The 23,145-nt window shown below is 39.8% G+C and overlaps 1 protein-coding gene across 3 annotated transcripts in view; it reads left to right on the forward strand.

The window, feature by feature from the left end:
* LOC128011662 (synaptotagmin-2-like) overlaps nt 1-23,145 on the forward strand; it is a 68,092-nt gene that overhangs the window by 27,087 nt on the left and 17,860 nt on the right. For 2 of the 3 annotated variants that reach the window (XM_052594327.1, XM_052594329.1), the window contains exons 1-2: nt 3,309-3,533; nt 22,635-22,856. In XM_052594327.1, the coding sequence (XP_052450287.1) occupies nt 22,661-22,856 (196 nt within the window). In that variant the 5' untranslated portion in view covers nt 3,309-3,533; nt 22,635-22,660. Of the gene's footprint in view, nt 1-3,308; nt 3,534-22,634; nt 22,857-23,145 lie in introns of those variants that run through there. The other variant, XM_052594328.1, reaches the window with a different exon arrangement.

Here is a 23,145-nt window from a genome sequence, read left to right on the forward strand (position 1 = left end):
TGAATGTTTCAACTTGAAACTTAAAACTGCTTGCTCTGAAAGATCACATTATAGGGTTTGGGGTCATTTTGGGGTTTTTATGAACCCAGACCTCCACTTACAACATTTTTTAGATTTCAAATACTTGAATTACTTGAATACTTGAATTATATATATATATATATATATACATTGTTTAAACATGGGCCTGTATGTTTTTAGGGCTTCAAACTGTTTAAACTGTAATTTATAAAATTAATTTATAAATATATTACTATTGTAAATTAAAAATGTTCTGTAAAAAAACAAAATTAATATCTATGTTTTAATTTTAAACATTTAATTCCTCTAGTTTTTATCTTGGCAAATGTTTATTCACAGAAAGTGATTTTGATTCATCCTGGAGCCACATTTATTTGTTAATTTTACAACATTAATTTAAACATTTGATTTTATTATTAGCTTTTTATTAACACATGAAGCCCCCACGGTTTCGTCACAAACCCCCATTTTAGAAAGCCTCATCTAGATCATGATATGTATAAATAATAGTCTTAAATTTAACAGGTTTTCACACTGTTTCTTTCAAGGCTGGTCTATTGTTATTGTGAGTAAACAGAAGGAGCTCCAGCCGGTCTTTGAGCTACGCCTCAGGACAGAAGTCACTCGGGGTCCAGGCTGAGGTCACCAGTGAGTGTAATAGATCCAGAATCAGTCAATACTCTGTGGTCACTAAAAGGCTGGTTCCTACTAAAAAGCATCTTACTGATATCACTTACAGTACATCTGCTTGCTGCTCTGTATAGCTTGCGCCGTTCAAGTCTTTTGAGGCAAAAAGAACACGTAGAGCTCAATTGTTAACTTATGTCTGTATATTCTGAAGTAGTCATTCAATTCTGAGACACTTCAGTGTGGCAGTTTTCACAGCCCATGTGTAGACTCTTTCAGCACATGTAAGTGGCTTTGCTTCATAAAAGACCTGTGATTTCTTTCTTTTTTTTAAACACATTGATTTCTTTTTGAAACCATTCCAAGATTTTCTCTCCAAAAGAATCGAGTTCTGCTCATGAGTAATCTTGTACTAAGCATGTAGCTAGTGTTTGCGGCAAATATTGACAGTCTGTAAGGGCCGAACGATCTGGCTCTCATTGAGGACTAGGTGGAGGAATGGAAAAGGCCATCCCTTTCTCTCCCGCTTAGAGTGATTGAGGCGTTATTGATTTCATTTTCATCAGCTCTGAAGGAGGCAGCCACACTTAAGGGAGATGGGTAATTTTTTGTGACACGTAATAAAAGCCTCGTGAGTCTCCAGCTGTCTTTCTCCGGGGGGCCAGAGACTGAAATCACAGTGGGCCAACAAAGAGTACAGGCAGATCAAACTGTGAATACGCTGTATGAGTGCTATCCCACTGCCGCTGTGTTACTCTGGTGTGCATTAACTCTCACATCATTCACTGAAAACTGGGAAACACCAGTTAAACGCTGGAATCATCTAGAGTACATCTTTCACTCATTACATTTACCTCACGGCTATCGTTTTATTTTCGGTCCCAAATAATGATGGGAGTTTGAGCACTTCAGTGCTTCCATTAGCTGCGGAAAAAAATGCTTTTGCATTGATTTGAGGTTGACGAAACTGTTTGATGCAGCAAGATGCAGGAAGAAATGATACAGGATCCTTATGTTGAATTACAGGTTGAGTGTATCATTGAGAATTTAATTTCACTAGTTTTACTAATGAAACCCAGTCTTTGGTCTTTTTGCAGTCAATATTTGGACTTTATATAATCAATGTTTGGTATTGACTGAATATTGTACCTGTGTGTTGTTTAACCCAAGTTTAACTAGTTTCAATACTTATTTTATTTTAAGTTTATCATGGATGGTCCACATTTTTGTTTTCAGATAGTTTTAGTTACTTTGAAGTAAATGTTGCATTTAAAAAACAGTAATTGACTCCAGCACAATCATGCTAAAAGCAACTAAATATGGTTGCTGTTTTGTGCAACTGGTGTTGGATTGTAGCTGGTCCAAGCTGGATTAGGTGTTAACCATTATTTTATTATTAGGTATTAGGTTTGAAACAAGGTGGCTGAAGATTATGTACCAGTTCTAACCAGCTTGATCAAATGTTCTACCAGCTCAACCACATCTCCACCATCTGGTAGACCAGCTGGTCCATTTTATTTCTGACCAAATGACAAAGAACCATAATGCATTATAATCCAACTATTACAGAGTGTTTATATTTTAATCATTATTTCAATTTTGGTTGTTTTCTTTTTTACCCCACGTACAGGTTTAAAACAATCATGACTTAATAAGTACAATAATCCAGTAGCACAATGTGTGTCATGTGGCTTGAACAGGAATGCTAATTTTACCTAGTGTCAGTTTTAAAATACCAAAAACTACTATTGAGAAATCTAGCCGATAACCGATATCCGATAACAGGCCAATAGTTATCAAAAATCACACTAATGGCATTGTTATTTTCACTTTATGAAAAATTTAATAAAATTATGAAAAGGAAAGAGAAAGTATGTCTGGAAAGAAAAAATAGTAAATAAAAAAAAATTCTAAACAATGAGAACTATCGGTGCCGATTAATTGGTAAAACCGATATATCAGTTCATCAATAATTGGTCAACTTAATACACAGTTTCCTGGAATGCTTGGTTCTTATTGGTCAATTATGGCATTATTTAGTCTGATATGTTTGTATGGTCACACTAACCTGTCTAAGCTGACCGATTTTCTGCATAGCTTGTATTAAGTGTAATAATTAAGTGTAGTAATGTACAGTTTATTTAGCCATATTGACCAGCTGACTTACATATCAGTCAAACACTATACTCCTGCCATCTCTTTAATGTTTTCCTCTATATCTTTCATTCCCTCTACTGCAACATATTGCGAGCAGCAGAACCTCTGCAGCCCTTCTCTTAAAAAATTCAGGAAACCGCTCCATTTTCCTTCTTCTGTCCAGAGAGCTGTATTGTATTGTATTCAATATTGAATTTTGCCATCCAACAGGCTGCATTTCAGCAAAAACAACAGGGTATTTTGAGGTCACAGAGTTTGATGGGGACGGCAGAGGAAGTGTTTCATATTGACCCGTGCTGATTACCCCACAGCGCAAGAGATGGAGACACAAGAAAAAAAGAGGGTTGTATGCAGAGCTGTGTGAGCAGCATCTCCAATCAGGCAGCTTAGAAAGAGGATGGAATGGGAAGGGTGGGGGAAGGAAAAATGGAGAGAGAGGGAATGGGTGTGTGTGTGTATTTGAAGGGGGGATTTCTCTGTGTGAGAGAGAAAGTGGTGGAGAGAGCTCACAGAAGGAGGGGAGGGGTGTTCGTGTGTGTTCACTGGGGTGTGTGTGTGGTGCTGCAGTAACGAGTGGAGAGGGGGGATGACTGCAGTTTCTCAGGCTGATGGAAGAGCGTGAGCAGGAGACGTTCGCACGCCGCTGAAACGTTAACCCCTAAGTGCCTCGCTGGTGTATGGCCCAGACGCTCATTGAGGATTAGGACCGAGCAGATCACTGCAGTCAGGTGTGTAGCTTTTCAATATGTTTTTTTGTTTTTTTGTTTTCTCAAAGGTGCTGCAAAATCTGGAGGGGGGATCCGGATATGAGAAGGTGGGATATGCCATTCTGGATGCTGGAAAGATTGTCCAGGGCACTAGATGCTTATGACTTAATCTTGCAGCGGAGAGGGAAGCCCATTCGAGAGTGGCCTCGCTGATTACTAGAGTACTGCAGTGTGATTCATACGCTTGTCAGTCTTGGGTAACTCTTGTTTGTGTTGAGTCTGAAGAAAACCGGTCTCTAAAGTAATGTTTAACTGATAGGGAATTGCTGCAGTGTCCCGAGCTCAAAGCGTTTGTCCCATTCGGCTTATATGGGTTAGTTTAGTTCAACTTACATTACTTGCTGATCTCAGATCAGCTTTCTGTCACACCTCACAGAGGTTGGAGTCAGGGACCCGTCACGGGAAGCTGGTCCCAGAACGGTGCACAAGGGCAAAGTGAGCCGAGAGCTGTCGGCGGGCGGGTGGGTGTTTACTCCATACATGTATGGGTGCTGGTCGCTTCCTGGAGAGGTCGGTCCCGATGACAGCTGCCACGTTTCCCCCGGAGGGGCAATGGGAACGACACCCTCCTCCCCATCACTAAACAGCGGCAAGACAATATGCTGCAGCTCGCTGGTTCAGCTGCCGTTAGAGCAGATCACAGGGAGAGACCACAGACAATAGAGTGCATTAGAAGAGCTCTGCTATACCGCAAAGAGAGGAGGAAACTGAATGCCTGCTGTCCACTTTCATTCAGTGGACTTTGTCGTTGATTTCCACCTTGTGTTGAACACTTTAGAGAAAACTTGATCATCAATACTGTTCCCATGAATGAATCAACATACTCTTTAGATAATGAGATGTTTCCATTGTGGAGAACATGTGTATAACAATTCACCATTTTCCATTAAATACTATCAGATAGATCTGTTTTGGTGTTTCCTGTCACAGCGGTTGTTTTAAATGTGTTGTGCTTCTGCTAGAGGCTTGAGATAGTGCTTATATTGGACACTAGAAGTGTCAATTCGACACACTGGAATTATAGGGAACTTCCTTAGTTGCTGGGCAGCTCTCGCTCACTCGCTTTCTCTGGCAAGGATTTTTCTCACTATCTTGGAATTCTCCTGCAGAGGACTAGGGATCACAAGGAAGGGACGTTCTCAAGGACAAATGCTGTGTCATCAAGGCTTTAGATTTGAACCAGAATACAGTACAGTGTGACATTGAGCTCAGATTTATAGGGGAAATTTCGAAAATGTGGTAACAATATTTGTGCTTTATAGCTTGTCTGATCTCTCTGGTTTTAAATGTTAAAGCTGTTGGACTGTTTTTGCTCTTTTCAGAATGTTTTAGTTGAATATTAATATTCATAATGTGTTTTTGACATGTAATATGAAGGATTTGGGTTTTGACTCCTTACCCACCACATAAGATATACATGACCAATTACCATGTTTCTGATGGGACAAGACAAACTAAAGGAACATTAGACTTAGTTTCACTTATATTATAAATGTTTCTCTCAAAATTTATTGGACCAATTAGATGGAATTAAATTACATATTTATTGATGTTCAGTTCGACTTGAGATATAGACTACATGAAATGTGAACAGATTACCTCAGTAAATTTGGTCTTTGATACATTTGAAGATAAATATGAGTTCATTCATTCTCATTTGTGATTTCTTTCTACATTTTAAAGATTTTTTATTTTCCTTCTTTCTTTAATTAGAGAAAAAGTCACATCACAAATGATTATGAATAGTTTTTTTTTTTTTTTGTAGATATAAAAAGATCAACACAGGCTAACTGGAAAAGTAATCGCCCCCTTCATCTATGTTTCATGGTTTCTGTTAGCAGCCCAGTTATTCTTAACTAATGTATTTAAAGTAACTTGTTTCATAATTTAGAATAAATAATTATGGTGAAAATAGCATCTGCCCTGTGAGCAGCCTAGCAATAATAAATCTGAGAGAAACCATAAAACAGCTAGTGTCATTTATCATCATGGACACTCGTTCCCATCTGGTCTCGCATCACAGTTTTGCGTTATGAATTATACTCGATAAGACACAAGTGATGGTCAGTACTACAATGTATCATAGCTTTTATTGGCAGGAAAACATGATTTAAAACCTGTCCCATAGGATTATGTTAGAGAGGTCAATATAGACAAAGAAGATTACAATATCATTGTGGAATCCCCTTCTTTATGAGGAGAATGCCTCTTTCTTTCAGGATATAGCTCATTAGTTTGGAAACCATCACTGTTAATAGTTCACCAAAAAATGAAAACCCTTTAGTCATACTCGCCCTCATTAACTTAAGCCCTGTAAGACTCTAAATCTGTAGATCACAAAAATAGATTTTTAGTACAATGTCCAGGCTGATCTTTCTTTTGGATGGTGACCAGATGTTGTGAAGCAGCATAAAGGACAAAAAGAACTATCAAAGTAAAACAAGGCAGTCATGCACTATTACAAGTCTTCAGAAGCCATATAATAGGTTTATATAAAGAACAAACCATTTTTCATTGAACATCTTGTCATTTATTGGACCTGCTAAAAAGACCAAATATTGCATTTTGCATGCTGGCATCCCGACTAGGTTTAGTTCATCCAAAAATCTAAATTATGATATTGTCTGCTCACCCTCGTATTGTTCTGAACCTATATGACTTTATGTTTGCTGCAGAACACAAAAGAAGAAAAATCTTCCAGCTGTTTTTGTCCATACATTAATACTTGATGGAATCCAAAGCCACAAAAAATACATGAAGGAGATTTAAAAGTGGTCCATTGGTTTAATCAGTGATACAATCTAAGTATTCTGATGCAATAGATTCACTTTAACAACAGAAAAACATACCATCATGATGTGACAGGCAAGAACCAATGATCTTAAATTAAAGGAGCCCCATTGGCTTTTATTCTACTAGCAAAAGCAGCTGAAAGATTCTTCAAATTATGTTATTTGTGTTTCACAGAAGAAAAACACAATCAATTTGCCATGACATAAGGGTGAATAAATGATGACAGAACATTTATTGATTTAATCAGCTTCAAATCAAAATGTACATTTGGGAATCTCTTTATCTAAAGCATGTATATGTACACATTACCTGGGAATCAAACCCACGACCTTGCAGGCGGTAAAACCATACTCCACTAGTAATTAGAGCAGCACCAAACCAGAATAAACCAGCATCAGGTCCTAATCAGAAGTGGTACCTCAGATGTGGCCAAATCTGCACGAAGGACGTGAAACTGACATGTAGCTCTTAAAAGAGGGTGTGGTTGTGTTCCTGTTCGTCATGGTGCAGTGAAGACTTATTACCCTCTGTAAAAACAGCTGCTTAATGCAAGAGCCATAGGGGCGACAATAAACCAAAAGATATGATTCGTAATTAATGAGGAAGAGCAGCTTTACCCTGAGGATAAAGCTCTGAGGCTAAAACAAGCCTGTGAAACATGTTGAAAGAGTCCACCCAGGGTGGTATGCGAAGATGTTTGTTGTACAACGGTGTTACGGATTTGTTACAGTTTAAATCATACGCTGATTTAAGATCATTATTTGTGCCATTTCAGTTGTAATCTACAAATCCGAGATATGATTTAGTATATGTGATGTGAGCATTTACTCAAGAGTCTTTGAATAGTTTCCAACCTCGCATTTGTTTGTGCGTCCAGATCGGCCCTAGGGCCACAAAAACCCTCATTAAGTGGCAAACTGAGCGGTCTGGAGCCGCCGGGATGCGCGGGGAACACTCATTTTTATTTCACTGAGCTCAGTCAGATGGCTTTCCAGTGGAAATGTTCAACCATCAGTAATGAAATGCCCAAAGACTAGATCTCTTCCTGATATGGGTCTACATTTGAGCAAAGGGAAATCCCTTACCATAGACTAATATTTTTAGCAATTTCAGTAGTGATTGAAATGCATCACTTCATTTCTTTAGCGAGCGAGAAATGGACGCTGATGACTTGCCTGAACTAAATTAAATGTTCTGTCTATTTTTATTTTTGACCTTTTTCTGTGGTTTAAACTCTGCCTAAGCGATTACATGAGCCATGAGATTTTTTTTTTTTTTTTTTTTTAAGTAACAATGTATAAAACAGGAAGTTTCCAATGAAGTTCCTTAAGACAATGCTGTATTTGTTCGCTACACATGCGTACATAAACCGAAAGACCCGTACCAATAATAATAACAAATAACTCCTTTAAATAATCGGCATATCATGTTATTAATTAAATTATTTGACAGTTTGACAGTCATAATGAATACTCTCAAACACTGATCAGCAGTAACAGGCAAACAGCCACAGAAGACAACACAGTGTCTATGTAGTCACCCTTGGAGGAGAACAGGGAGTGCTCAGTCAGTTCACGTGTGTTGTGTTGTGTCCTGTCTGTCTAGTACGTGTTCACTGTCTCAGACGGCCTGTTTTTTACAGCAGAACTTTCTGTTCCTGTAATATATGGATAGTAAGCTCCTCTGTGTCTTTGAGACTTACATTTTTCTTATTCTTCCTGTGTTTGACAGTAATGGAGCAGAATGGATATAGTTTCCATTCATTTCTTCATTTGTTTGTCGGTTTATAAATATTTGTTCCTGAAATTGATGTGAGCTGATAGAGCAGCAGTGTTTCTGCTGATAGTCAGTGTGTTAAGCTTTCTGTTTCTGTCATATTTGTTTGCTGTTTGTAACGGTGACTGCAGAAATAGTGTCAGATTTAAGAAAGAAAAAAAAAAACAGTTTTGTAATCAGTACATTTTCTTGTTCTCTAGGAAGAATATGTAAATATAAAACAAAATAAATGTATTTGAAATAAAATTGCATGAGCAGTTAAGATCTGTTTACAGATTATAATACTTTTCTGTTAAATGCTTTTATTTTTTAAAACATACTAAAAAGGGAAAATATTTAAGAAGTATTTTCTTAAAACTAGTTTTATTCTTCTAGACTCCTCTGTAAATGTATCATGTTTTAAGGATGTTTAGACGTGGCATGATTGCATTTTCCTTTCTTCTAACAAAGTATGTGTAAAGTGTCGTGTCTGCTAATTCATCAGACAGCAATTTGTGTCTGAACGTAGACATAGACTTATTCTGTCTGTAAGAACTGATGAACAAAAAAGCCTTTCTCTAGTTTAAATATTTTTACTGAAAATCATGACCAAAATACAACTGTAAAAAAAAAAAAAATGTTTAAAATGTTGGTCTCAGCGAGTAGTATCAATAAACATTGTGCTCGGAAAACTAAACGCCTTTTTAGATTAGAGAGAAAAACACTCAGGGTGTGATGGTGTTACTGTGTGTAAAGCAACACTCGAGCAGCTGCGTGAAAAAAGGTCTTACAATGGACACAACATGAGATTAACTGATTCACTGACAGCACTTCACACCCCAAACACTCTTCTGCACAGAATCATGATATTTAATAATTTCACACAATCAAACATGACATTATGAACCTTGATTATATCTGTCCTATCAGCAACCCAGAATGCAATTGTGAGTGATTTATTATGAGTTGAACAAAGGTTGAAATTGGTCAGGCGGAATCTGGCTTGTGATGCTCATTAATTTAATTAAAACAATTTAATTAGGACGAGAGACTGCTCTTTGGGCGAGAGGAGGTGGATGGTGCGGCAGAGTCTGGGAAGAGCCGCAGGTCAGACGGACGCTGATCCCGCTGCTCTGAAACACACATGACACACACAGCAGCACAGTCTTCATCCTCATTCAAGATCTCTGCACCTCGTAATCCTGCGCGTGATGCAAGAACTGCGCAACTGTGATAAACGTTCTGGAAGAGGTTTTTAGTCGTCATATGAAAATGAGAAATGTTTCTTCAGTGTAGGATTTTAAATTTAGGATTATTACCATTGCAAATCCACTCATGTTATATTCATATTCATACTCATATTTTTTTTTTCATGTATCTCAGCCTGACATCATAACACAGGGTTTCTAAAAGTATTTTTATTATATTATATTATATTATATTATATTATATTATATTATATTATATTATTATCTGTAATGGAGCCCCTTAAGAATGGGTCCCTGCCATAGGCGGAGGGTGAACCAACCCCAGGGTAAGGCTAAAGGCTGCCAAGTGTATTAAGAGGGTGGCCATCATTAATGAAAGCGCGGCCACTCCTTTGGCCACCCCACTCAAAACTGTTTTTGTCCATTATTTTTTTTTTTATTAAATGCATATATTTAGATGCGGAACTGCCGTATCTATTTATGTTATGACCAAAACAAACGGGAGAAATTTCAGACGTGCACTTGCTTCACTTTAGCATCAGGCGTGAGTCAAACACGCACGGAAAAGCTATAGCAGCCAAATGAGCTTCAGTAGATCAACTGTGAACTGTGGTCTGATGAGTTATTGTTAGACTGTTTGTCAGTAAAACACACTTATTTGTTCCATCAGCCGTTTTACTGTGTTCATGGCCCACACTGTTCAACATGTGGCGCAAGCTCTATATCACTTCATCATAAATAACCCTCACAAGAAACTTTGAGCATAGGCTACAAACCTCGTTCTGTCGTCAGCTAAGTAATGAAATCACCAAAAAGGTGATTAAAACGGCAAACTGCATGTGCACAAGAACGTCTCTCAAATATATGTACTAAAATATATTCTGCAATTCGAGATTACCATATAATGCACAAGATGAAATGTGTCTGAAGCATACATTGAAAAAACACCAACTTGAAAGGGAACTGTCTCTGGTTACGTACGTAACCATAGTTCCCTGAGTAGGGAACGAGACACTTTCGCTTTGGGGAACAGTATACCCATGCCGCCATGCTGAGGGGAGTGCAGGCCAGAATCATGGCGATCACTAAGTACCAACTCTACCATTTCCATGGGAGTTGCCCCTGGGACGTTTAGACGGCTGTCTGTGATAGTACACCTTACGGACAAAAGGCCTAAGCTACATACCCAACTTAATTGTTAGGGCCTCGGCCCAGGGTAGAGCTGAAGGCTTGGAATAAGGAAAGATTCCTTTAAAGGGATACGGCTAAGAACCTAGCATTTCTACCAAGTCTTGCCTGTCACACAGGGGCTACCGCTAGCTTAAGTATAAGCTTGCTGAAAGAGCTGTCTCAACAGTTCTCTAGTAGCAACACCCTTTTTAGATAGGTATCCGAGGATACATAGGTGGAGTGGCGCCCAAGATGAACGGGGCTTTTACCAACTCAAGAAAGTGCACAAAGCAACCGCATGAAGCCCTCACCATATAGGATTTTAGAAGCGTGCGAACTTACCACAATGTGGATTTCAGAAAGTGTTCAATGACTTCACGTGCACATTTACCATAGCATGGATTTTCAAATACTGTTCTAAGGAGGGGCTCTCGTGGCACTGATAGAGCAGCACATAGATGGAATGTTGCATCTCAAAAAGTATGATTGAGAGTCACCAACTCGATCTATGGAAACAATACTGGAGTGCTCTGGAGAAAAAACAGAGAACTCAGTCTCATATGAGAGGAGAACTCCAAGCTCAGAGTAGTGCGCTCATGGGCAACCCTTTTTTTGGAAAAAGGGGAGCGCAGCTAAATTACCACGAGAATCACCCAAATAGACCCTCATGTTGAGGGAAGCGATGCTTGAGGTGTATAAACAAATACACACTGGCTGAATGGAGACCAGGGAACCAAGGTCTAATCATCTCAAGAAAGGGAACAAAGCGGATTGTGTAACCCTTATCGTACAAGATTTCAGAAAGTTTGCAGAATCTTGCGTGCAAACTTACCACTTGTGGATTTTTAGAAAGTGCGCAAAGTGTTCACGTGCACACTGACCAACATGTGGTTTTGAGAAAGTACAAAAAGCTTAGCGTGTGTACTGAAAGGTTGTTAAGCATCGCAGAGGCGCTGAATCTCACGGGAGAGGCAAGCTCAATTTTACAACCCTCGGGCGAGGGGAGCATCACCTGAGGCAGCATATACAATAAGACTTCTGTAACTGCCACCTCCACTTCCCGCTAGATGTGACAGTATCCCTACGCGGCCAGGAGACCCCTCGGGGTGACCTGGCCGGACATCCATTAAATTCCCAGCAGTGCTGTGCCAGGCCTGATGATCAAGGAGGCTCCCTCAGAAACCTGTGATCTCAGCCACCTAATACCAGAACATGAAGCCGGATGGCTGGTGCTGGCGAGTGTTTAGTAAACACTGTAACTGAGCACTGCAAAGGAAACTCACAGAGTTAATTAGTAGAAACGTAAACACCAGCAATTAAATACACACAAGTATATACAGAGAGGGTTACATTTACTCACCCACCCTCCTGCGCTGGAGCCCCACTCAAGGGGTGCCTCATTTTAGTCTGGACCATCAGTCAGTTGGTTGCAATGAACAGAGAACCATAAAAACATTATAGGTCCAGCATAGGAGACTGTTATGCGAAAGGTTTCCACCTAACCTCGATCAGATGCAGAGCTGGTGGTTACAGGGGAATTAGGAAGGGGAGGATAAAAGCAGAAGTTAACCCTCTGAAGTCGATTAACGCATGTACGTGTAATGAGGCTATTTTCTCCTGATAACCTCTTAGACTCCAGAGGGTTAAAAATCCCCAAAGGGAACGAGTAGATACCTCGGTATCACTCCGATTCGGACAAAAACGTTGCCTCGTCTAGATCATACCCTTTAGGTTCTGCTTACCTCCTCGTGACCCACGATTCCTCTAACCCCTGCCAGCAGGTAGGGGAGGAGCGCGTGTTGCAACACTAGCTTACTGTGCCTGTCTTTGATCCTCAGATTGAGACAGACCAGGACCCCTATGTTTTTTGGGCTCAGACCTGGACCTTCGTGGAACGAAGGATCTGAAAGCAGCAGAGTGCGCCTTCATCTCCCTGAACTTGTTAAATCGCCGTCTCAACGGAAATACCGAAAAGCTCAGAAGGCGAAACCTGAGCATCGAGAAGAAAGCATTTTCTTTCCTCCCGATGTCTGCCAGGTTCATCCACAGATGTCTCTCCGCTGCCACCATGGCCGCCATAGTCCTGCCCATGGCGGAGGCGGTCTGCTTGGTAGCACGGAGAGAGATATGTGGTGTGGCGTAGCTCAGCTACTTGATCAGAAAAAGGCCCCTGCCTCTATCCAGGTCTCTGATAGCAGAGCACTAACCTCAGTATCAGAAAGTGTTAAAAATATAACATCATCCTCCTGAGGCTCTCTCTTGTCCACCGCCCTTTTTTTAAGAGCACGAAAGGGAAAGTCCCTCTTTAAACCATTCAAACAGATCCACCTGTATTCTCACGAGCTCATTCTCTTCCCCGCCTCAGCGCGGACAGGTCCTGAACTGCGGGAAGCAGATTGCTGCCTTTTTTTCCTTTTTCTTTCAGTAGAGAGACAAATGAGAGCAGAGCTTTTTCCATTGAAAAAATACTCACAATGCATGCAGATTGCCACCTCAAACACATTGCGTGCGTGCTCTTCAACCAAACAAATGACGCAAAGATCGCGTGTGTCATCGGGTGTCAAATAACGCCGACACAGATGCACACATTGTCTAAACGCTTGCTAGTTGTCGCCATGATAAACAGAGAAATATCGCCCTTACCAGTTCTTTCAGATGCATGCTTCAAACAAAACAGTCAGTGAAGAAGAAGAAGATAATGAAGTACTCTCCCGGTGCTTATTTATAGTCGTGCCGGTAGTGACGCCGGAAAACAACTTGGTGTTTTTTCAATGTATGCTTCAGACATGGGTCTCGACGAGGTGTTCCCCAAAGCGACCCCTAGAGGACGCAGTTCGAAGTTCCCCGAAAGGGAACTGATGAGTTTCAGCGAGGACTCATCTGAACGCTTCTGTTTTGCCATTGCATTCCTAAACTCAACAGAATTGTGTGTGATTGGTTAATATCCACAACACTTTAAAAATGCCTAGAATAAAATACAGTTCAACATGAGAAGATCTTAATTTAATGCCACATTCGACACTGTCTATTCATATTCACTTTGTTAGCAGCAGATGTAATGGATTATATTTGTTTGTGCAGGGGCATTTTTTTGTCCAATTAAGTGGCATTTTTGCCCCAAGTCCCCATATGTGGCCAGGGGAAAGGTAAGCCTTACACATGCTCCACCTATGGTCCCTGCCATATATATTATATTTTATATATAAACTATTTAATATTACATAATAATATAATAAAGGGCAGGGTGCTGAGTTGCCAGCCTTATGCAGGGCTCCCTTCACATATACATAAATATTATACAATATAATATAATACTTTACTATATTGTAGTATTATATATATATATATATATATATATATATATATATATATATATATATATATATATATATATATATATATATATATATATATATATATATACAGTAATTTTAAATAATTATTAAGTAGTTTATACTGTTATTATATTATATTATATTATATTATATTATATTATATTATATTATATTATATTATATTATATTATATTATATTATATTATACTATGAGGGGATTGAAATATTAAAACAGCATAATGGTGCTGTTATGGTGTTAGCATTTTGCTAACTTCTACCATTTTGCTAACTTCAACCAAAACCCTCACTCTGTCCAAAACCCTGCCCTCCAAATTCATGTAAGCAAACCCCAACAAAATGAATTACAGACAGAGAGGTTAATCTGGAATTCCACTTTAGAAAATGCTTTCTTCATATCAGCCAAAGTCTTCCCTCTCTTAGACAGCAATAAAAAAGGCTAAATTCATGGCAGGTTCTCAGTCAAGCATTACGTGCTGACCCAACCATTCCAGCAGATTTATCCCACTGAGCCGCAGCGTCACTAGGTCACTGTCTTTCATTTCTCACCTCAGCGAGTCAGCACCTTGAATTAATCCTGCTATAAAGCAGAAAAGTGCTGTGAGATAATGTATGACCGCACCATAACTGTATTATTGTGCTCAGTTGTGTTGTAGCAGAGGGCCTGAGATGAGGTGAGCGTATTTGTGTAGTTTTCTCACGTCTGGGATAAAGTCCTGGAAAACAGCTGTGTAAAGGGAATTGGAGCCTGTAGTTGTGAAGGCTAGAGAGGGCAGTGGGCCTTGGTTGTCTGGCTGTGACGTTTTAAATCATCTATCATCTGAGGACTTGTTAAACAGCTGCAGTTTGTCAGCGATACACACCCAAGGTTATAACCCAGAATAGGCTGAGGTAGCAGCTTCAGAGTTATCAGGTACAAACAATTAAAGAACTCATTATCATCACTTATTAGGTTCAGTTTGCCTATTATTAAATCAGCAAAAGTGATAATATTTCAGCCCTGTAATAATATTTCCTTCAATAGCGCACACACATATTATTATTAAAAGTATTAAGTACAGTTATTAAAAGTAACGCATTTGTCTTATTTTACTGAAAAAAGAAAGAACATTTGAACAAACAACAAACTTGGATAATTACCATAACCTTTTAAACCACTGGGAACTTGAGGGAAAAATCACCTGTCAATTTCAGCGAGTTAAGAACAAATTCACACTCATGTGGGTTATCTATGTTATTGTCTTTGACAGACAGCATGTTGAAGCCACTCAGGCCGCCATTTTCTCCTCCTTCTCTGAAAGAGATTATGTACAGAAGTAAAAACATAGTAGTGCAGGCTGCTCATAAATACTATTGTGTATTGTGCATTTCATTTATTGACAGACATTGATATTGTGATATTCCAATGATGTGGGTTTGAAAACAGATGGATCATAAGGTGATAAAATTTATTTCTTAGCCAGCATGTAGTGAAGTGGTTGATGCCTGTGAGTGTGTAATGTCAATGTTTTTAGTTTAATATTCCAACTGACAGCCAGCTTAGGTTTTTGACAGACATGATAACATTCATAAGGGGTCAACTATGTTTGATTGTTGGGTATAAAAAACGAGAATTAAAGCGTTTTGCATAGCTAACTATACTTCCCTTTCATTCGGTCACACTTGACGTCAAGTCGGTGACTGACAAATTGGGATATCACTTCGATAGACCAATCTACTTCGAGTGTAAACTAAATGAGCCAATGCAGATTGGCATGCAATTATTGCAACCAGCCTCACCTGATCACAGCGTGAGTATAAGAAGGCAGCAGGTGCAATGCATACCAGCTTTTCTCTTTGGAGCTGAGCGACAACAATGTTCTGCTGTATCTAACAGTGTTTTAAAGTGAGTAAAGAGTTCAGCGCGCTCTTGGAAGCTGCTGGTGTTGGTGGAATGGTGCTTCAGTGGTGGTCGTTCTGTGTCGAGCGGGTTGCGCACTTCAGGTTGCACTATCTCCCTGTTGTCCTGCAAGTGGCCAGTTCCCCTGTGCTCCTCAGCACTAAAAGAGCATTTCCCTAACAAAGCATTTTCTCTAAAAGTGCTTCATGGAATCTTTATGAAGACAAGGGATCATCCTTATAAGGATGCCATTTCACCCGTGCATTTCTGGCACCGGCTGATGGTCACAATTGCTGCCTCACGAGTCTGGACATTAAGCACGCTGAGTTGGCTTTTGTCGAAGACTCATGTTTCCACTGAAGGAAGATGAACATCTCTGAGCTGCGGACCAGGCTTCGCTACCTCCAGGTGGCGGAAATCCATTGTCTCTGCCGCAATGTAAGGCTAGTTCTGGCAGCTGCCAGGCGAGGAGTATTTCTGGCAGTAGCATGTGCAGTTTGAGAGTCACAGTGGTGACAAACCCCTAAGGGGCCCACCACTCCTTCAGCACCTCCGATCCAGTCAGGCAGCCCATAGAATGAACTAGGCCCTTTTCAAAGAGCATACCAGTGGTATCTAGCGGAGCCTCTCCCGAAGACCAGATGACAATTACTGCACTAGAGGGAGAGCTCTCTGATGAAGATTCAGCTGCACACCCTCCAGAGATGGAGGTGCTGGTTTTTCAGACATGCTAGGGCATTACGGTGGGTGCACCAGTCCCAGGCACTGAACGACTTTCATCAGGGTCGTCACGATCCAGCAGTTCTGAAAGGGCACCAAACCACAACTGGCCCCTCACTCCAAGCGAGTTCCCTGGGTCATGCGATGTCCCCGCTTGTGGTCCAGGAACACCATCTCTGGCTGTGTCTGGCTGACATTAGGGACTCAGACAAACTATGGTTCCTCAATGCCCCTGAGTTTCAGACCGGCCTCTTGGACAAATCGGTCGAGAGCTTTGACCAGCAGTTCTCAGCTGAACAGAAGCAGACAGAGGCAATCCGACACATTCTGCCCCGTCTACGAGACACGCTTACTCCTTGAAGTGGAACCTGTTTGTCAAGTGGTGTTCTTCTCGTCGAGAAGACCCCCAGAGATGCCTGATCAGGGTCATTCTTTCCTTTTTGCAGCAAGGGCTGGAGCAAAGGCTGTATCCCTCAACCCTCAAAGTCCAGGTTGCTGTGATTGCTGCATACCATGACCTCATTGAAGGGAAGTCGGTGGGAAAGCATGACCTGGTCATCAGGTTCCTTAGAGGGGCCAGGAGGTTAAATCCTTTCCTGGCCCCTTTCCTGTCCCTAGTGCTTATTTCACTACTGCAGGGCCAATTTGAGCCTTTGCATTCAGTCGACCTAAAGTTTAATTGAAAATTCTGCTCCTGCTTGCATTGGCCTCAAGAGGGTAGGGGACCTGTACACATTTTAGGTTGATGATTTGTGCCTAGAATTTGGGCCGACTGACTCACGGGTAATCCTGAGGCCTTGGCTTGGCAATTTGCCCAAGGTTCCCACTACTCCCTTCAGGGATCTGGTTAGCTTGCAAGCACTGCCCTAAGTGGAGGCAGACCCAGCCCTAGCATTGATCGGTTCCCTCCGAGCCCTGAGATGATACGTGGACCGGACGCAAAGCTTTAGGACCTCGCTCGGTTCATGGCCTTCATGTGGAGCCGGTGTCCTTCTGTGTTCTCACCTCAAATGGGTAGTGACACTAAGAGGCCCCGGTTAGTGTCGGCTTGCTAAAACCACTCCAGAGAGTCCATATCGTAGACCCTGTCGAGTTCCTTCATCCCCTCGGCAGTCAGACGTGGCAGAGCATCCATCGCCAGGTCTTCATTCGCTGAAACCTTGAGAACCTGTAGAAGACAGGGTTCCATATGAGAGACCTAAGTGGATCCCATATGTCTAATGTCCATGGTATAGCCTTAGAGCCCATGTTTCCCCAGCCATTTTTGAAGAGGGTTTCAATCACCTCCAATTTTCCATACATACCTAAACAGATGTTCATATGTATATTTGCTCCAGAGACCTCCTTCAGGTAGGATGGAGGTCCCACAGCATCCCTGTTCCAAGTGGACTGGATACGTTTTCCCAGTGTTATCCAATCTCACTGAGTGGGTAGTGCTTCAACAATGGTGAATGGAACTACTTGTTGCGAGCCCTGGCCTACACCAAAAATGGGCGCAGGTGGTTTGCACAGGGCACTGGAAGGGTCTCCATTCATGGCACTTTGTTAGGGAATCCCAATTTGTCAGTCACCGACATGATGTTGAGAGTGACCAACTGAAAGGGAATGTCTCAGTTATGTATGATAACCCTCATTCCCTGAAGGAGGGAACAGAGACGTCACATCCCATCGCCACGGCTGCTTTACCACCACTGAGTGGCTGGGTCATCAGCTTGGCTTCTCAGCAAAACCTGGTATGCATTGCACCTGCTGTCTTCTTATACTCAAGATGTGATCAGCTGCAGCTGAATGCAATAATTGCGATAATTGCCAATGTGCATTTGAAGTAAATTGGTCTATCGAAGCGATATCCCAATTTGTCAACCACCGACATGAAGTCTCTGTTCCCTCCTTCAGGAATGTACATAACCGAGACGTTCTTTTTTGGAATGAAGTTTATGCCATGGCTTAAATAAATTACATGCCCCTCCAAAACTGACATGTTTGCATGCTGCAAATTCATTGATTATTCAAACATAATTGCAAGATTGAAGATGCAGTTAAAATGGCTGCAACACTGACTTGTTTTGGATGTACTAGAATAAAATCAATGTCTAATACAAGACACATTGTCAGATTGATTAAATATACATATTAAAAAAAAAAACAGAACTATGCTTCTTGTTAATATTATTTTGTTGTTTCGAGCAATATTGTGCACCATGCACTAACAGCAAGCTATGAATCTGTAGAGACCACCCACTCTCTCCAGCTAGTTTCTGTTCTGCCAAACGTTTGGCAGGACCTACAGCTTTTTTTGTTTCTTCCTATCACGAATAAGTTTAACTCAGTTTGAATACAGGGTAACACTTTAGAATAAGGTTCCATTAGTTAATGTTAGTTAACTACTTTCGTTAACATGAACTAAGCAAGAACAATCCTTCTACAGCATTTATAAGTCTTAGTTCATGTTAATTTCAACATTTACTAATGCATTATTTAAATTAAAAGTTGTGCTTGTTAACATTAGTTAATGCACTGTGAATTACCATGAACTAACAATGAATAATGGTATTTTCATTAACTAACATTAACGAAGATGAATAAATACAGTAATAAATGTATTATTCATTGTTTGTTCATGTTAATTAATACATTAACTAACATTAACTAATGGAACCTTATTCTAAAGTGTTACCGAATACAGTTTACATTATAGAAGACATATAATGATAATTTGATTTATTTTCACTAGTTATATCATGATAAAAATAAATGATGTAGTTTTTATTTACGTGTGCATTTGTTGTTTTGTCTTTTACCTCAAGAACAAAAGAAAATGAAAAATAAAATTATATATATATATATATATATATATATATATATATATATATATATATATATATATATATATATATATATATATATATATATATATATATAAAGTTTACTGTCACACTTAATTTGCAAAAGCTGTACAACTTTACAATTTGACATTTCTGCATATTACTTTTGTTTTATAATGAGAATTTGTTTTTTGCAATACAATAATGAGAATGGAGCAAGAATGGGTTTAATTATTGAAAAATTAAAATCGCAGTGCAATAAAGAAATCTTAATGGACTTCATTTGCAGAGTATCATTTCATTATTTTCATTCCAGGATGATATATAACCTGGACATGTTCTTGATGGTTTTGTGAGTTAGTCAATAAGTAAACTTTTATGTCTTATAATGGATCATCATGGACAATTAGCGTTCTTGAGAAGCAATAACACTTTGTTGATGTGTGGATTGCATAGAGAATTTCCTCCCACACTGAACAAGAGAAGTTTGGCAGATGCCCTGAAGCAGTTATCGTTATGGAATTCAGCAGTCATATCTAGATGCATCTCCAAAGGTTTGATTTTGTCTGCCAAAAGTGTTCTTTGCAGCAGGTCAGGTTCTGTTCCTTCTGTTCCTAGATCACTCCGATCCTGTTTAAGTGTGTGAAGTGACATACAGCCAAGTATGGTGACCTATACTCAGAATTTGTTCTCTGCATTTTACCCATCCAAAGTGCACACACACACAGCAGTGAACACACACACACACACCATGAACACACACCCGGAGCAGTTTTGCTCCGGTTTTAAGTTTTGCGATTGCTAAAACTTTGTCTAAGTCAAGTGTGTCATTATAGCCAGTAAGTTTGTTGGCAAGACAAAACAGACATCCATTCTGCTGATTACATCTGATTATTCCTAGACATCACATTCACAGACCGCATTATCTGAGACAGACTTCTATTTTATTTGTATCTGTTTATATGTGCTGTTGTATTTACAATACGTGCCCTGGCAGTCGCACAGATAAACCAGCAGGAGTATCTCGGAGAGCTGTAAAATCAGTGTGAGTTCAGTGGAGATAATGTGTCCCATAAAAAGCAAAGTGTCTCTTGTCCTCTAAGCATATGCGGTCACCCCAGAGCAAAGATGCGGGCGCAACTTCTCCTTCACTGCCACAATTCTCTATCTCCCTCAATGCAAACAGAGACATCAGTCTCAAACTCAGTGAGTCCATTGATCATATCAGTGTTTTAAAGGCACACAAGAAGAAAATACGAGGGGAGGATACGCCAAACATTGCATCACATTTTCATCCGGGTCTGGTTTAGACAATACGTGTGTTAATATGGCTTGATACTATCTGTAATTATCAAAATACCTTGCATGAGCACATCTGCAGTAGAGACATACCCAAAACTAAATACCTTATATGGAGAGGAAAAGATAATGGCTTCAAAATGAAAACTTCTAAGCAGTTGATCACGTTTTTATCAGACGTAGTCATTTGTCGTGTTTGGTAAGCAAACACGAGAAATGACTACTATGAGTACTATCAACTAAGGTAATGAATCATATATGTGTCTCTCAAGCTCTAACTACTTTATGAACCTCCCTTTTTTTTTTTTGTTTTTTTTTTTTTTTGAGAAATAGCTGAAATTATTGTCCATTTGGAGCATCTTATGTCATTTTACTACACATTCAACCAGTTGAAATTACCTTGGGATCGTTTAGTCAGCCAATTTCCTTAGATCACAGGTCTTGTTTTTTTCCACCATGAATTAGTAAAATCATATAATTGGACAGCTGTGGGCTGGTTGCAAGCTGTTCAAACAAGTGCATTATTTGTCAGTATTTGTTAAATCTTGAAAATGATCCAGACTCTGAGTCACTCTGTAAATATGTCAGATGTATCTAATGAAACTGAATCACACTGCAAAATGTTTTTGAATCAGAGACAGAGTTATTGTGCTTATATCATACACTCGAGCAAATAAAAAATGGTAAACTATGGTATTCTGATAGGATAGTGGCGGATAGATAGATTGAATGCATTATAAAATAGTTGCATTTACATAAGCAGTATTTTGTCTTGTTTTCTAGTTAAAAAACACAATTGAAGCAAAAATGATTGTGACAAATAGAACTGCATAAGTTTTTGAGTTGTTTTCTGATAATAAATATTGTTGTTTTTCCTTACCCAGTTGCTAAATGGATTTTTCTTGTTTTAAGCATAAAATCCAACAAAATGTGGAGTGTAATTGCAAAATTCATCTTAAAATGATATTTGTATTGTTCATACACAAGCTGTGTTATGCAGTCTTTTTTATGATAACATTTTAAAGAGGATTTTCCTTATTGAGGATCTTTAGGGGAACAAATTAACTTCTGCTTGTGTGTGAAAAAGTCTGAGAATGTCAGATGTTTTCGTTGCGATTTGCAGGTGCTGAAGTGTCATTAATCAAACTGGTATTCTCAAGAGGCTGCCGGGCTGCGGCTCTGACTCACACTGGCGTTTTCTATCCTTCTTTGCATCTTTTCTTTTGTTAGCTCCTCCTGCAGACTATCTGTGGACCACTTGACTTATGCAATGACAGATTGCATAACTGCAGCATAGCGCATTTTGCCATATATTCCCAGTGCAGGAATGGGACCTTGAATAATAAAACAGCTTGTCCTGTCAGGTGAACTGTCAGCTTCATTAAATTATTCACACAATGCAATGGGTACAGACGGGCTCTCCACCACTGGAGCAGAGATTTGACGCTTGAGCAATGAGAAATCCTTTTTGTTTGCCAATATCCCTATGTTTTTAACGAAATTAGAAGGCTAAGTCTCTTTTCATTATGTTTACCATTCTTCGCAGCAAAAGATGTACCATTGCATTTGAGCTATCTGGAACTTTGAAGCAAGAATTTTATATTTTTAATAATGTACAGTATATCTAAAACCCAGACCTCCATCTGATAGTTTCTATGTGAAGGATTTCAAGTAAACAGTTCAGACATACTGTATACTTGCTTTCACCAGAAAAACTACCTTCACTTCAAAAAAAAAAAAAATGTGTTAGCATCTTAGTAAGTCAATTACTGATATTACTGATGTATTACAGTATTACTGAATACCCTATTACTGATGAAATCCCACTTGCTGACAAATAGCACATCACCTTTCACATTATAGGCCACATTTTAATAATCAAGAGATCAGACAGTATGTCACATTATGTTGATGATCTGTACCTGTGTCTATGTCGGAACCGTTTGCACGTTTGATGGAGCGAGTAAGTCGTTTCATTCAGTTCCCATCAAAGAGAATGAGATTCAGAGACTCAGGAGTGTCGCATCACACGTCATCTTGACTCTCTTTTTGCCTGTCAGGGTTTCTGTTGGTGTAGCCGTCAAGCATGAAGTGGAATTTGTTCAAGAAGAAGCCTGCAGCCATGGTGGGCCCCGAGCCCACAGGTGCCAGTGCCCTGACCATGGCCCCTGTTGTTTCCACACCTGCAGAGAACTCCACTGAGCACCAGGGACCCGTCAGCAAGAATGACGTCTTTGGTGACATCAAAAACAAGTTCCTCAATGAGATGGACAAGCTTCCACGTGAGTATTTGACTATTTATTGTGTGATATTTCATAATCCCTAACCAGAGACCAACATTTCTCATGTGACTCAAGCTCCAAACTCAGCCTCAACACTAGTCTTTATAGACTGGACAATAAAAGTACTTCTATCTTTTAAATGGGTAGAGCGTCCTGGAGTTGTTGGTGTCCGACAGGAGTTCTGCTCCAACTCTGCTGGGTGCAGGCCATGAGCGCGAAAAAAACTTAGGACGCTCTAAGAAAATATTCCAATTATCCACAAAGAGCAGTAACTTTACACCATGACAAT

Source organism: Carassius gibelio, chromosome B23 (genome assembly GCF_023724105.1).
Source record: "Carassius gibelio isolate Cgi1373 ecotype wild population from Czech Republic chromosome B23, carGib1.2-hapl.c, whole genome shotgun sequence".
Lineage (NCBI taxonomy): Eukaryota > Metazoa > Chordata > Actinopteri > Cypriniformes > Cyprinidae > Carassius > Carassius gibelio.